Below are 15,627 nucleotides of genomic sequence, written 5' to 3'. Positions count from 1 at the left end.
CTTGAAAGAACACGCAGTCAAACATAGACATGTACGTCTCATAGCGCCTGGCATGCTCTCCTATAAGCATGTCTTCATCCACTTATGTGACATAACTCCTTACTAATAGCAGCTGTAATGGTTTTCCTGTGTTTAACATTGTCTCACTCTGACCTGTGCTACAAGATGCATATAATACCCCTACAGGAGACACATGCATGACGCAAGTTTAACTCACAGTTGACCCACTCACATGACCGTTATAACCTGGACACATGATTGAAGTGGCTCTTGCTCTTCTGAGCAGCCCCGCCCTGCTGCCATTGAGCCTAACGCACAACCCAGATACACCCAGGCTAGTAAAAAAAAACATCAAAGGAAATCAAATGTTCCATGTGCCTTTCCTCCACAGATGTTCTTCAAATGACAAACATTACATAACACACATTACCCATGACCCCCTGCATTGACATGTCTATTGTAATACGCATTTTTTAATTGTACAGCTGTACAGCTAAACATGACGCTTTTTGTTCTCATTGTTACCCTTTCAACAGTCTCCACATAAAAATAACTCATCCCTGTAATAAAACCATCATGTATTGTGTGTTTAAGAGCATTTGAGGCCCTGTCACCCCAGAGAGATGTCCTCATGTCACAGGGAGGGACCACATGGTCTGATCCCCCCACAGTAGTTGACCTCTCCTCACTCTGCTGGGGCCAGAAACCCCTCAGTTCAGTAATGGCTCTCTGCCTGCCAGATAATGTCAACTGACACGCACTGATTTGGGAGAGGTAATTGCACCCCACACTGTTGTAATTTCTCATTCATGCATGTTTGAGTGGTGACTTATGCCACTGCTAATTGCCAAAGCCCACTGACTGCAGCCCAGCCTCGGAATAATGTACCTAATGGGCACTTTCTCTGCTTCACACGAGGAATATTAAATTAAAGTTTAAAGTTGAGTACGATGTGTTTGTTATTTGTTCTCCCGGCTGAGTGAAGTCATTCTTGCCTCAGTTCTTTTGATTCTTCGGGGTTTTCATTAAAACTGATGCCAGTGACGGTGACGTCATTGTCTTCTTGAGTCCCCTAAAGCAGCAGCCGTTAGTGTTATCTGTCCATTGTGTGATACATTGTCCTGATCTTGTGCTCTTGTTTAAACAGGTGGACGGAGCCTCATAGTGTTTTTTATAACCTTTGTTAGATCAGAGAGGTATGAGGGGTGGTCTAAACTGATATATTGTACACCTCAGACCATTATCTGTTCATAATAAAGTTGTTTTATAAGAGGCTGAATGTATACACACACATGCTTGAGGATCATTTATTAACTAAAACATATCATCTTTGAAATTCTAACAATAGTGTTCTGGCAGTAACATACTTTGCATGTGGTTAATGACTAATAAATGTACTCTAAAAAGAAAAGACTTTTACTTTGGTAGGCAAATATGTTTCCTATCAACACTCTGCTGCGGGTCTATAAGGAGAAGTACAGAGAGGAAGTCTTTAAAGCAAAGCAGCAAAGACAGGGCACAGTGGCTCTGCAGGGGGGGGCTACACCACGGGAAATTAGGACCCAAATGTAATGTGGTGAAAGTGCCTCCCCACCTGTGTCTTGTAAAGACTTTCCAGGGTGTAGTTAAAAAGCATGTCTGCTGTGAGGCTGCAGGCACACACTACAGCAGCTTCTGGCTAAGCTTTAAAATAGCTTGATGTTACTTGCTTCTGCATTGAATATTAAACACATGCTCAAGAGGTTCTTTAAAATCATCTAATGTCTCAAATTAGTTTAAAGTAAGCTATTATTAATATAATTTAATGTCTGTGAATTTAAATGAGGAATAAATCTGTTTTGGTTGTGAATAGAGAGTAGTTTTATGTGACGGCACATGGAGGCATTTCGGCTAGATTACACCTCCTTTGTCCATGATCATGAATGCATAAAGCTGCTAATACAAACCCACTCAGCTCCATCTACCTCATGAATATACCATGGAAATGCTAAGGGGATCTAAAGCATGGAAGAATGTGTTAACACTTACAGCTGCAGGCCTTTTTTTTTGGTCCCTTCGTATTAAAATCAATGACAAACATCACCCAACCTAAAGTTCAGATTGCAGAGAAGAACTGCAAAGTCAAGACCCTCTGGACATCAGTAGTCTTATCACACACACAGAGTAATCCCACCTCCTTGTCCTTCTCTACATTGAAGCTCCCCAAGGCAAAAGGCTGATTTCACTGGATAGTAACACCTTTTATTATGCCTACCTACAGCAGTTTTTACTGAGCCACACACCCAGGGGACATTTAAGCTGTGTACTTCCCGAACTATCTGAAGCAGGGAGCCCTCCAAAGCCTGTTACATCTCTGGGGAAAGCTAAGGTGTACTTTGAGAGCATTGCCATTGAGTAAGCAGTTAAAGTAAGTGCTATGGCCTTCTGCACCCACTTGTTTGCACCAAGCCAAGCACGGTGGCCAAGAAAAGTTCCCGACTTCACACCAGGAAGGATGTGACTGCTGATGCATGCCAGATGAGGAGACACCGGACTAGAATCGCAGAGCAGCTGCAGCCATTTGTGACATAGGAAGACATTTTATGTGCAACATCTGTGAAGTGCTGCATTATTTTAGTCTATGTGCAGAGGTGGAACGCTTTAATGGTTTAGATGTGGTGTATAATGCGGAACCATATCCCAATATAAAGGTTGGTGGGGATTATACAACACACTAACATCTGAAATGTTAACCTTTAAGGTAATAGTTGATTTATGTACTGCAGACAGGAGCTTTTAAAGGTTATGACCGCTTAACTCACCAAAGACACAGGCACAAAGTCAGATAAAGCCTTTGGAGAACTTTTTCATTGGACAAACTTGATGCTGGCTGAGCTTGGACTCTGCTGCCTGATGATATTACATATAAATCTATCTCAGATGTACACTTGAAGCAATTTTACCTTTGAATGAGATCAGTCTGTTTCTGCACTGTGTGTTGTCTAGACATGAGCCTACGTGTGAAGTGCTGCAGCCCCAAGTGTGACACTCAGGTATTATTTTCCATGTTCTTAGACATTACATCATCCACTACTAACATGAGTTGTACATGGACTGCCCAGGCAAAGTGTATAATGATGAAAACAAATGTAGGACTGAAGCTCCACAGTGTGACACAGTCAAAATAAATGAAAGTGTCTTTTTAAAATGTCTTTGTACTGATGAAAGATAAGTCAGTGCAACCCAAAATAACTTTTAAAAGTTCAAAGAAGCTACCATTACTTAAAACAACACTATTATATGTCTGGTCTGTTGCAGCTGCAGCTATATGGTTGCCATTAAAGTCAGCCTACTGGAACACAGCACCCGTCAGTGCTGGGCATTCAATGCTAATGCACTCTGACTTAAACAATATGTCATCTTCGGCAGAGACCAGCCTCATGCAAAACACTTCAAACCCAAAGTGTATCTGCTCATCAAGCTGTCTAGCTCTGCAGAAAACCCAGAGGATCATTGCTATATTAAGTTAAAAGCAACTGGGTGGATGGATACGAAATAGTGCAGCCAGTTGAACAGTTATTATATCATTAAAATGCATTTGACAAATCTTATAACTCATACCACTTTTAATGCCAAGACATGGTCTGAACACAAGCAAAGAAGAAGACATGGGATTTTAAATGTTCTTAGTGTTTTAGATGTTCTTTGAGTTTCCTGCAGCATTATATTTTCAAACATGTTGCCATGGAGCTCCTTTTCAGACACAGTCTTTTCAACCACACTGCCTTTGTTCAATATTGCATCGGTTGAAGAGCACTGATGAAATTTCCTTTTTTTTTTATCCTTATATTATAGAATTAACTTATCCCATGGAACTGTCACTCATGCCAGGGTGAGAATAATATACAGGTAGTTATCAGTGACACCTAGGGGTGAAAAGTCCTGCACTGCATGTTTTTGACTGTAACCTGAAAGAAACAGAGAGCAGAACTTTTGGTGCACCTAAAAGATGCAGTGCAAGAATGACCGGCATGCAGACTATCATGATGATCTACCTTGTGACGGCTTTCAGATGAATCTATAGTTTAGTGTAAAACAACAGAAAATACTGCACAGAAATTATTCAGATACTTGTGTCAGCCATCCTCTGAATGCCCTGCATACAAAATCTTTTCCCCAGTATTTTAATATATTCCCTAAGGAATCTTTTTTTTTTTTAGCTTCCAGACAGGCTAAGTTTTATCTGTGTTCTAATGGCTATGATTTATCTTACATGGCCTGGGTCGACAATCTGATTGGATATGAGCGTCAAGGATTAATAAGACACTTTGTTATTGCAAGACAAAGTACAAAGTTATCAACTTATATAACATTAATATAATTTTTGAGTCAATCTTAAAAGATGGTTTCATATTGGATAGAAGTAGGTTGTTCAAAGTTATGCCACCACTATATAAAGTATTTAAAATATTAGAGTTAACTTGCAATACAGTGTAACAACACAACTAAAGCCTAAAAATCTACTTATATATGGTTATAATGTTAATAATTCTGATACAGTGTTAATAAAGACTGCATTATAAGCTTCAAATTGTTTTGGCCTAATTATTCAAGAGCCTTGTCATTTCTGTTGAACTTTAATACCCGAATTTCCCCTTTGGGGATAAATAAAGAATTTCTGATTCTGATTCTGAAAACAACCCAAGACAGGGGTCTCAGGGCCCAAGGCTTTGAGAAGCAGATGACTTTTGGTAATGCAGGCTTGCAAGTGTGGTGGTTTTAAAAAGTGGAAAACGTGGTTTTAATTTCAATTCAGTTCAATTCGAGTGCTGAAAATAAAACAAACAAACTGTACCTTTAAGAAACAGCGTCATCCTCCTGCCGCCCGCCCTCGTCTGTGACGTTTCCTCACTCCCGGCATGCACACTGGAAGTCCAATTATTGCTAATGGCGGGTATTTGTACGAAATATGCAAATTATAAGCTATCGTTTGCTAACTGTATACAATAACCTAAAACTGGGGAATTTAAATTAGTAATCGCTGCTTAGTTCGGAGTGTTTTGAAGGATAAACAAAGCGAAGGACGTCAATAACAGGGCTCGTGGATATTGTAACTGTTATCATGTGTCGGCTACCCGTTAACTACTGACTCAAACTGAAACTAAGCAGGAAGACAGCGTCTCTTTGACTTAAGAAAATAGCTTTACTCGAGATGTTAGCTCACCTTAATGCCTGTCTCTCATTCTCACAACTACGATACAGCTGCACTAACATCTAACTTGATGGGACGGAGGAAGTTTAGCTTGTAGTGCAGGGAACTCATAGTTCATTCATTCGACAGTTTGTTTCGCTGTCAAAAAATCTCATGCAACGGAAATGGTTTGGTTAAGATTATCAGTGTTTGTATTGCTATTATCAATAGCCGTTATTCAAATCAATGGTACCGCTAAACTAAATATACCCAAAGTGTTGCTGCCGCTTGCCAGAAGTACTAAAATCTCCTTCACATTGGAAATAAACAACGGAGGTTGCTACAGATGGTGAGTAAAATAACCTCTGAGTGTCATATTGCATGGGGCATGTAAGGCCACATGGCCAAGTACACTGTATGCACTGTGCTCAGTTCATGGCAGTGTGTGGGGCAGGGTTATTATAGTCACTACCAGTGAAAAAATAATTTGGTCAACTGAAATAAAATAAAAATAAAAACAATAAAAAACTACATAAAAAAAAAAAGCAATCTAAAACTAAATAAAAACTGCAATGAACAATGCAAGACGAACTAAAACTAAATAGAATTTCAGGTAAATAAGCTAGTTTTCGTGTCCCCCCTCGATTCACACTGTGGTTGTTATAGCTACCACTTTTTCCTGCTTTGTTTTATTTAAAGACACTGGCCTAATGAAAATCATATTTGATGTCATTCTTTCGTCCTATCCTTTTCAGCTTCTTTAAATCAGGACTTGAAAACTAAATAAAAGCTAAACTTGAACTAGTCAGTTCCTCTAAATATAATTAAAACTTCTTATGAACTAAATTAAAGACTAAATAAAAATAAAAACTAATGAAAATGTAAAAACTATAACAACTCTAGTTTGGGGGCAAGGAAAAGTTAAGTCAAGTTAAGATGGATTTATAACTTTATTACTTTGTGTTCACCTTTTAATCAATTTAAGTTAAGACAGGAATGTGTTAATTTTCAAGATAAACATCATTATTGTTTTTATTATTATTGTTAGTATTTATTTGATTTTTTTTAAAATGTCAAAATGTTTACAAAAATGTCATTATGATCTCCTAGACCCCAGTGATAAATATCTAAATTGCTTCTTTGTCCAACCAACAGTCCAAAATCATAAATCATAAGATCATAAATGAACAGAAAAAGCAGCTGGAACCATTAAATGTTTCACAGTTTTGCTTGAAAAATGACTGAAATTATTAATCAACTGTCTTTAGACAGATTAATCACTAACTAACAGTTGCTGCTCTAAGTACATGACCTAATTTTTCTGTTCTGTATTTCTTCCAGGTCTTCCTCCCGACCAGAGGTAGCAAGCATCCAGGCTGTAGAAGAAGAAGGCAGCACAGGCTGCTCCCGGAGAGCTGTTCTCCAGGCTCTCTCCACCCAGCCCTCCAGACTGACCAGCATCATTCTGGCTGAAGATGTTGGTGAGTACATGGTTGTGATGTTCATCCAAACTGAATAAACATAACTTTCTTATTTAAGAACTGTTTCTATGAGTTAGTAAGAAGACTATTATCTGCACAGTTGGTCCAGTGGTCTGAATTCCTTTGAAAGTGTAAATATAAGTCAGTGAAGAAACACACAGATATAAAGAACTGTATTAGTATTTTCGCATTAGAGAGCATCATCTTTGTGGTTTGGCAAATGTACCTCAATTGAAGTGGGCTTTGTTGACTTTTTTACATTGTTTAGAATGTAAAAACGTCAATTGTCCAAAAATGTCCATTGCATAGAAAGGGACATAAAGATATACAGGCATGCAAATGCAATGTGTCAATGTGAAAAGAACAAGAAAACTTTAAATTAGGGATGCACGATATTATCAGCACGTTATCGGTATCGCCAACACGCAGATATAATTAAACGATAAAATAATGGGCTGCTGCATACTTGATTAAATGCCCGACCTCGGCGCAATGTCCCTGGCGCGAAGAAGACCTGCGCGGCGCAGCGTGATGACGTCATGTGTGTCTACCTGCAGCATGAGAGAGTTAGAGGCCAAAATGTCGGTGGTGTGGAAGTTTTTCAAAGTGTCCGAAATAGAGAGCAAAACTGCTATTTGCAATGACTGCTCAGCTTCGGTGATGCGAGGAGGAGCCAAGGCAAAGTCTTTCAACACTACAAACTTGATTAACCATCTCAAGACCTGTCACCCCGACCGTTGTAACAAATGTGATAAGAGTATCACCATTATACTGCACGCTAATTCCAATACAGAAGAGAGTTGATGATCTCTGCAATTAGGTGTGCGGGAAAAAAATATCGGTAATCGGCTAAATGAGTTGTAAAATATCGGCATATCGGATATCGGCAAAAAATCCAATATCGTGCATCCCTACTTTAAATATCAGGGGTTAAATGTAATAATAGGTTCAATATGAACTGCCATTAAAAGTGTGCTTGTGACTGAGCGAATCATATCGCTCTTATCAGTATTGATAAGACTTTATTGGCTGGGTGAACAGTCACTATTACATATTGTTCTGGTTTATTGTTATACTGTATTGTGTGATGTACTTGTATTGTGATCTGCCAGTTTTCAGCAACTCCAGCCGCTGTCTTCTTCTATGTAGTTTTACATTCATTTAACTTTTTGAGGCCACGCTTTAAACGTTATTTTATAGGAAGAATTATAAGAACTATATGTAATAAAAACCATAGTATACAAACTTTCATTCTTATTTTTCCATAGCAGAATGGGAAACAGTTCTTAGCAGAGTCACATATGTGAGCTTAAGTTGTTTTTCTGGTCTTACCCTGAAATGATCTGTAAGTTATTCAAATGTCTCAGCTCAAAATGCTCGTGATCAAGAGTTGCAAAAGTAATGGACATTCTGTTGCACAACCACAAGCTTTTTTTTCCTTAATCTTCCTTCTATTATGAAATGCTGTGTGTCATCTGTCGCCTGTGGCACTGTCAGACAGTTGCGGACGGCAGTTGGGAGCATTTGCTTTGTAATCAGGAAAATCAGGCCCTTACACACTCATCTCATCTTCCTTTGAACCAAAAAACTAGTTCAGACTGCAGTCACTGGCTTTAAATGTTGGCTAATTTGCTCCAGCTGTCTTTGGTTTACCAAATATAATCTCACATAATCTACCAATAATGCAACATCCCACTTACCCGACCAGAGAAGCCACAACATTTGCTTTTATAGATAACTGTAGAGCCTTTTTTTTCCGGGAGCAGAGGAAGCTTTAAAGCTATTACTCTTGCCAGTCCCACATATAGGATAAAGTATATGATTAAATCAGGAAATAGATTTCTATGCTTTGAACTGCTCTGCCTTTTTTTTAATAACTTTAAAAAACCAAGCCCTTCATTTCTGAGCTTTCCCTGACTACTACTAGCTTTGTAGTTCTGTTCATGATATACTGTTGTTATTGCAGTTACAGGACATGTGCTGCGTTGTGACGCTATCGTCGACGTCATCAATGAGATACAGATCGTGTCGACCACCAGAGAGCTACATCTGGAGGACTCGCCACTGGAACTAAAGATTCATGCACTGGATTCTGAAGGTGATAATGAAAGACCTAAATATTTTACATCCATACTTGTGATATTACTCCATTGCCCGGTTGTAACTTGTCCGTGCTGTTTTGTTTTTATTTTGCCGCTTTAAAGACTTCTCAGAGTAATGACTGCGCTGGCTTTAGGCAGCGCTTTCCTTCCCCTCAGGCCGCTACTGTGAGGTGGCTGTTTGTTCTGTTCGGCTGGCTCCATTTAGGGCAGACACACTTAGTTTAATGAGCTGTAGCTACAGCCTGATTCTTTCTGATGATGGCTCTAGGGCCTGGTACTTTGTTTTTGTTTGCTCTGGTCCAAAAGTGCATTTCAGATTCCTCAGATGGAGTGGCGAGCAAAAGGACGATGAGTATCCTGTGATGAAATGCCCGTTGGTTTTGGTTTAGCTAACTCGGCTGCCAGGAGCTTTCAGAAAACTGTGCTCAGCATCCATAATACATTCAAGTGTAGTGACCTCAGCTTTATTTCCAAAGTTTAAAGCTCTAAATACCCGTGTGCTTAGATAGTGACTTCTACAAATAAGGTCTTGTTCTTTTTCATGTTGCAGGAAACACCTTCACCACCCTTTCAGGCCTGGTGTTTGACTGGACCTTAGTGAAAGATGTAGATGCGAACGGATTCTCTGACTCATACAATGCGTTACGGTAGGCTCCCCTTTTTTTAAGTACTCTCCCTCTGAGTCCCTCTGAGTTGAGTCTAACCTGTATGTTCTCTCTCTTCAAGGGTACTTAAATTCTCTGAGTCCACATACACCCCCCTGGCATACATCTCTGAAATGGAGCGTGTGGGGCAGCAGGGCGATGTTATTTTGGTGTCGGGACTGAAAACAGGACATGCTAAGTTGAAAGCCAAAATCCAAGAGCAGTTGTATAAGGTAAGCTGTTAAGGGGTACAAAAGACGTATGAATATGACATGAAAAGCAACATAGATTTCCTAATTGTAAGAGTAGACTCTCCTTCCTAGCCCGCTTTGCTTACCTTATATCTAACCTTTTATCTGAGTAATTAGTAATATAAGCAGTTGTCCAACAAAGCTGTTATAATTTATAAATATTCCAAACATAACCAACAGTCTTCTGCTCCTAAATAATAAGCCTTATTTTTTGGGGCGGATTAAAACCAGTTTGTTCTAGATTTTTTAAGGCGGGAAACCGAAGCTTTGTTTATCTGTTACTATGGTGTGTGCGTGTGTGCTACAGGATGTGGGTGCAGCTGAGGTGAGACTGCTGATTTTAGAGAACATCCTGCTGAGCCCTGAACATGACGTCTACTTGCTGGCGGGAACTTCCATCCGATACAAAGTCCTGAAGATTAGACAGGGCATGATCACAGGTCTGGCTCTTTCTGAAGCTGTAATATCGTTTAATGTGTTTAATTATGAATGAACAATTTGGTTCATTAATTGATGTCACCAAATGTTACCAGATGAGTTGAGAAGCTGTGTTTTTTCAGTTTCATTTGACGTACACAAATGCCAGCTCTAAAGCAAATGTGTGTTTCCCTCCAGAGCTCCCTATGCCTTCTGATAATTACGAGCTGCACCTTCAGAACAGCGTGGTCGGCCCTAACGGAAACCCAGACGTCGCTGTGGCCAGTCTGGCTCAAAGCACCTCCACAGCTACAGCATATCAACTGGGACACATCAACGTGGTGCTGGATCATAAGAGTATCCTTCTGACAAAACGCTTTGTAGTGGTTATTAAACTGGCATAATGTTATGCTCTTTTATTGTAGCATCTTCAGCTGATTATGTATAGTCTGTGAGTTTGTCTTGGCTGCAGAGATTTTCACAGCATTTTCCTTAATAGCATCCTACTAGGCCCTCGTATGCAGGGAGTGTCTCACCTACCCAACAACACTCTGTATGTGGTCGAACCAGGCTACCTAGGTGTGTTTCTTGCTCTTTCCATCAGTGTTAATTTAGTTTACAAAATAATGACAAAAAAGTTTCATCAACGATCTTTTTTCCGTGACGAAGACGAGATGTTGATGATCTAAAAATAGATCGTTGATAATAAAAACTCTGAAGATACGAATGTTTTGTTTCCCTCACTGTGCATCTGTCTGTCAAAATACAAGCGATGCATTCCTGTAACTGGGTAAGCCGGTTGGAGATAACGGGTATCACATTATTGTCATATTTTCTCAAGAGAGAAAATGTTTTGACTAAAAGTAAAGACTGGAATGTGATAACTTTTCATCGCCTAAAACTATAAAGGGTAAAAATGACTATAATGTGACTACGCTTTTAAAGTCTTAAGACCAAGACTAAATCTAAAATAGCTGACAAAATGAACACTTCTTCCCATTAAAACATAATGTGTTGTATAGTCTCTGTACTTGTGTTTGAAGTATCTAATCTTTGTTTTCTGTTTACTTTGATTAGGTTTTAAAATTCATCCAGGAGACAGCTGGGTTCTCGAAACAGGCCGAGTTTATGATATCCTCATTGAAGTCTTTGATAAAGCCGGGCACAAAATTCACCTCTCAGATGTGAGTATGCTTCAGGAAAATCATCACGTTGCATATTCTTAATGAAGTTATTATTTCTATCTGTAAACGTCAGGCAAGTGTTCCTCTATGATACAGTCAAACACACCGCGGTGGTGCTTACTCTCGTTAAAATAGAGTACGTCACATTTCATCATTAGTAAAGGACACATTCTCCGCTGTAGTTATTTAAGCAGTCTAAACTTCTTTCTTTCTCGGTTTTCTCCGTTTATTTCCTCAGTTTTACCTGATTGGTTTTATTACCGGCACACCTAATTACAGATCTGTGTTCTAATAATTTGAATGAAAGAGGTTCCAGTACCATTTTTCCCTTCCTGGTGTGGATTTCTACACCATACCTTTAGAGACCATAGAAATAATCTACAAAAAGTAACCGCTGTCACCTGGCTCGGGTTAAACCCTTGCTTAAACATGAACATATACATACAGGGAATTAATGCCATAGAACTTCATGTTATCATCTCGTTTCATATTCAGTGATAATTGACAAAGAACATAGACAAAAATGAATCTAGGATTATTTAACATTTCCCTCTCTCTCATGTCTGCTGAAGATAGTAAGACGACCAATGCGTTTTAGCTTGAAACTTCTTCATTCAGAGTTTTTAACTCTTTAAATAAATGGGTCTGTTTGTTTCGGAGAGAAGAGGACCGCTGCTGATAATTTGGCTAAAATATGGACTTTTAACGTCACATGATAAGTTGCCTGAAATAATTCATCTTCGCTGCTGCAAATCAGTGGTTGTCATTGGCGGCTATAAGATATCCATGATGGCAGCCCAGCTCAATTTGCACTGATTGGAAGCAGCCAAGAAGAATAGATTTCCAGTAAAGCAAGTTGATTTTTTTTCAAGACTAGTAAATGACGGTGTCGGATTGTTGAATAGACCGACTACTTGCTTGTTCAAGCTTTGTAGGCTGTATCTGAGGAATGTCCAATACTTTTATTAGGACTGGAACAACTCTAATGTAACAGGATTGTGCTGCTTTGTGTATGAAGGAAGACTTGGCATGTTATCTTTAATCAGATGCAACCACACACATCTGAGAGACATTACAATATTCCACCCCTCTGAAAAAAGTATGTTGTTAGAACAAAACTTTGACATTCAAAGGCGGCGTTTAAAAATGCTGCATGTGTTTTATTTTGGTTCTGCAGAACGTCCGTATCAGCACTGGTTTCCCCGAGGAGTACTTTGAACTGCAGCAGTCCTCTCTCAATGGATCATATCATCACGTCAAAGCACTGAAGGAAGGCCTTACTGTCATCGATGCAACCCTCACAGCTGTTGTGGATGAAGTGAGTAGCACTGCAGCTGTGTGACCCTTATCAGTGTGTGTGTTTAAGCTGGAGCATCATTATTGCATTAACCTTCAGCCTTTTACCTTCGTCAGCGCAAAGTGCTGGATAACTTCCTGCGGCCTCTGTTCTGTTTCAGAGTGGAAAGGCCCATTCACTCGCCAACCCCGTCCACAGTGAACAGGATGTGGAAATCTATAACCCTATAGTCCTTAGTCCCAGTATCCTCACGTTTCCATGGCAGCCCAAGGTTGGAGCTTATCAGTACACAATAAAGGTAATGATTCCTTTTCACATACACAAAAACCTGCTACCTGAATGGCTTTTATACTGTCATATAGCAGGAGTGCTGAATATATGACACCTTCTGTATAACACAGTGTTTGTAGCAATAACTATAATTCATCCTTTCATAAGTCATACAGAATCATTTCACCGCTGGGAGGTGTCTCTGTGGTGCGCATGATGTAAAGCCTGTTCTCTGGTGCTCGTGACAGGCGACAGGAGGGAGCGGAAACTTCAGCTGGTCTGCCTCCAATGCAGCTGTTGCCACGGTGACCGTGAAAGGAGTGATGACAACAGTCAGCGACATTGGCGTCAGCGTAGTAAAAGCTCATGATCTGCGCAACCCGCTACACTTTGGCCAGATGAAGGTGGGTTCATATCGTTGATACATGGCAGTTTTGGCACCAATGAAAATCTTATGAGCCTTCTAGTCATGATGATTTTCAACTGCACTTCAGCACCTTAACATATTACATATTATTTTTTCTTTGAAAACAGTTTTACTGTTGAAATAGCAGCAAATAAAAACAAAAAAGGAATTAATTTAGATTACACTTAAAGGGAAGTAAGGAGGTAAAAATATTCCAGAAGTTTAAGAATTTACTTTATTAGTTTTTGCTCACATTATTGCCGATTGACTCGCATATTGTGGCAATTTAGGCTTTTAGCAGGTGTTATTTCTTTATTTTAAAAGTCGCATAAACTACATTTTTTAACTTAAAAGATATATAAACTTATTTTCTCAATCGGCTCGCTTCTTCAGTTCAACAATTAGCAACTTAGATAGTTTACTTCACCTCAAGATTCAAGATGTTTACTGTATATATAAAGACATATAAAATGAAATAAAATAAAATGTACAATGTACAGGACGTTCCGACTAGAGGGAGAGTTGGCGTGGATGACAAAGACAGATGATCCAGCGTGTGATCTGCAAGCAGTTTGGCAGAATTTTTAACAATGTGATCCAGCAGTGAGCAGTTTATAATCATGCAGCGCAGTGAGGACACCGATCTGTAAGTGGTTCTCATGCTCTGCCCCTGAATCAATAGGGTCGCGATACCTCCCATATTTCCGTGAACAACCTTTATACAGTGTGAAATACGTCTCAAGTTTTTATGAGGGCAGGGACAGATGTTAGGAGATGAGCAGATATGACACAGATATGTGTTTGTTTTGCAGCTCTGTAGCCTACCTGTGTTTAAGAATAAACTTCCACATGCTGTCTATATGTCCGTTGCTGTGTAGTTGATATATTTCACTGATAACACAGAGCTGCAGAGCATCAGGCTTCAAACAAAGTTTCATATCACGTCATGGGATGAGAAGCCAGGGTTGCCAGGTTCATGGTCAAGTTGGGAACATTTCTCTTTGCTGTTTTGTATGTGCATTTTGCACTAGTTAATATGGCTGGTGTTCAATATATTTACACTGTCATGTATCCCTTGGACCAATCAGCAAATAGTAGTTTTGCCTTTATTACTGATAGGACAGCTGAAGAGAGACAGGAAATGTGGGGAGAGTGGGGGGTGACATGTGCCAAATGATCGGCAGACTGGGAGTCAAGCCTGCGATCAGTGCGTCGAGGACTGTAGCCTCTGCACATTCTCTACCTGCTCTACCTGCTCTACCTGCTCTACCAACTGAGCTAAACGAGCACCCCAACTAGCAGTGTCTGATAAAGATTAAATAACATTTGTGAAACTGTTGTTGCCAGGCATCCAACTGCCAATGAGATCTTGTCATACACACCAACTACACATGTACACTTTTTTTCACATTTCTGTTGCTGAAGAAAGGGATCCTTAAAGTAACACATCCTGCCCACTAAGAGCACCAGACATGACTCTTCATTGTCCTTTTTGTAACCAAGGTAGCTACTGCCTAATTAGTTCAGCAATATGTTTATCACCCTTTTGGACCTGTACAAAATATATAAGTGACTTAGAATGGTCTTAATTAAAGGTGCGACCAGTACATACAGTCTTCTAAGCTTAAATCTGCCTATTTTACATGAATTCCCACGTATCAGTCTGACTTTTTTGCTCATCTTTCATCCTGTTTTCCTTCAGGTGTATGTTGTTGAGCCCGTGGCGATGGACTTTGCTCCGTGCCCCGTAGAGGCCAGGGTGGGCCTGACCCTGGATCTGCCGCTCAGGATATTCGGCCTGCTGGACGAGGTGGAGAAAGAGCGGGCCATGTTGAGCGACTGCTCCCACTTTGACCTGCAGGTTGAGGAGGACAACCACGGTGTCTTTGAAGTCCTGGAAGGTGAGTCTGAGTGATCTGACTCGGTCATATGTGATGCAGGACAGTTTGTTGTATAAAAGCTGTTTTACTGTCACCGTATAATGTGGATGATTTCACTGATAGCCAGGGAATGGGCAGTTGAACCTGAGTCAGGTGTGAGAGTACATTGTGACTGTGGGCATGCTTTGTTTAGCAATGCTTGAGTAAACGATGTACAGCTGTTCTCAGTCCAGTGTGTCCTGTAGAAGTGGCACCCCATGGGGTCATTATCGTTGTTGCAGTAAAAAATGTGCTAAACTAAAATGATTAGTCATTTTCCAATCTGTACAATTTCAATTAAAGCTCTAGTGCAGAAAATGTTTTAATCAATCCAGACTTTGGACTCCAGAATATCTTTGTCGATGGACCCAAATCTGTATAAGCCAGCCAACCAAAGAGATAAAATGTTCAATCTTCTCTGCCTGACCAACCGGAAGGGTGCAATCCTTTTTAACACAGAAGCATTTTTTATGTTCTATGGCTTTC

General features: G+C 39.9%; 1 protein-coding gene across 1 annotated transcript in view; it reads left to right on the top strand.

Annotated features, from left to right (window-relative positions):
• The first annotated feature begins 5,355 nt into the window (after window positions 1-5,355).
• nup210 (nucleoporin 210) overlaps window positions 5,356-15,627 on the top strand; it is a 30,597-nt gene continuing 20,325 nt past the window's right edge. The window contains exons 1-13 of the mRNA XM_069660061.1: window positions 5,356-5,519; window positions 6,512-6,651; window positions 8,618-8,749; window positions 9,304-9,400; window positions 9,480-9,630; window positions 9,956-10,088; window positions 10,264-10,422; window positions 10,576-10,644; window positions 11,143-11,249; window positions 12,427-12,567; window positions 12,707-12,844; window positions 13,065-13,220; window positions 14,925-15,127. Of these exons, the coding sequence (XP_069516162.1) occupies window positions 5,356-5,519; window positions 6,512-6,651; window positions 8,618-8,749; window positions 9,304-9,400; window positions 9,480-9,630; window positions 9,956-10,088; window positions 10,264-10,422; window positions 10,576-10,644; window positions 11,143-11,249; window positions 12,427-12,567; window positions 12,707-12,844; window positions 13,065-13,220; window positions 14,925-15,127 (1,790 nt within the window). The remainder of the gene's footprint in view (window positions 5,520-6,511; window positions 6,652-8,617; window positions 8,750-9,303; window positions 9,401-9,479; window positions 9,631-9,955; window positions 10,089-10,263; window positions 10,423-10,575; window positions 10,645-11,142; window positions 11,250-12,426; window positions 12,568-12,706; window positions 12,845-13,064; window positions 13,221-14,924; window positions 15,128-15,627) is intronic.

The sequence above is a fragment of the Semicossyphus pulcher genome, unplaced genomic scaffold, assembly GCF_022749685.1.
Source record: "Semicossyphus pulcher isolate SPU_LCO1_2020_fin unplaced genomic scaffold, fSemPul1.0.p SCAF_13, whole genome shotgun sequence".
In the NCBI taxonomy this organism is placed as follows: Eukaryota; Metazoa; Chordata; class Actinopteri; order Labriformes; family Labridae; genus Semicossyphus; species Semicossyphus pulcher.
Note: the sequence above shows the minus strand (reverse complement) of the source record. Positions and strands in the feature narration are given on the sequence as shown.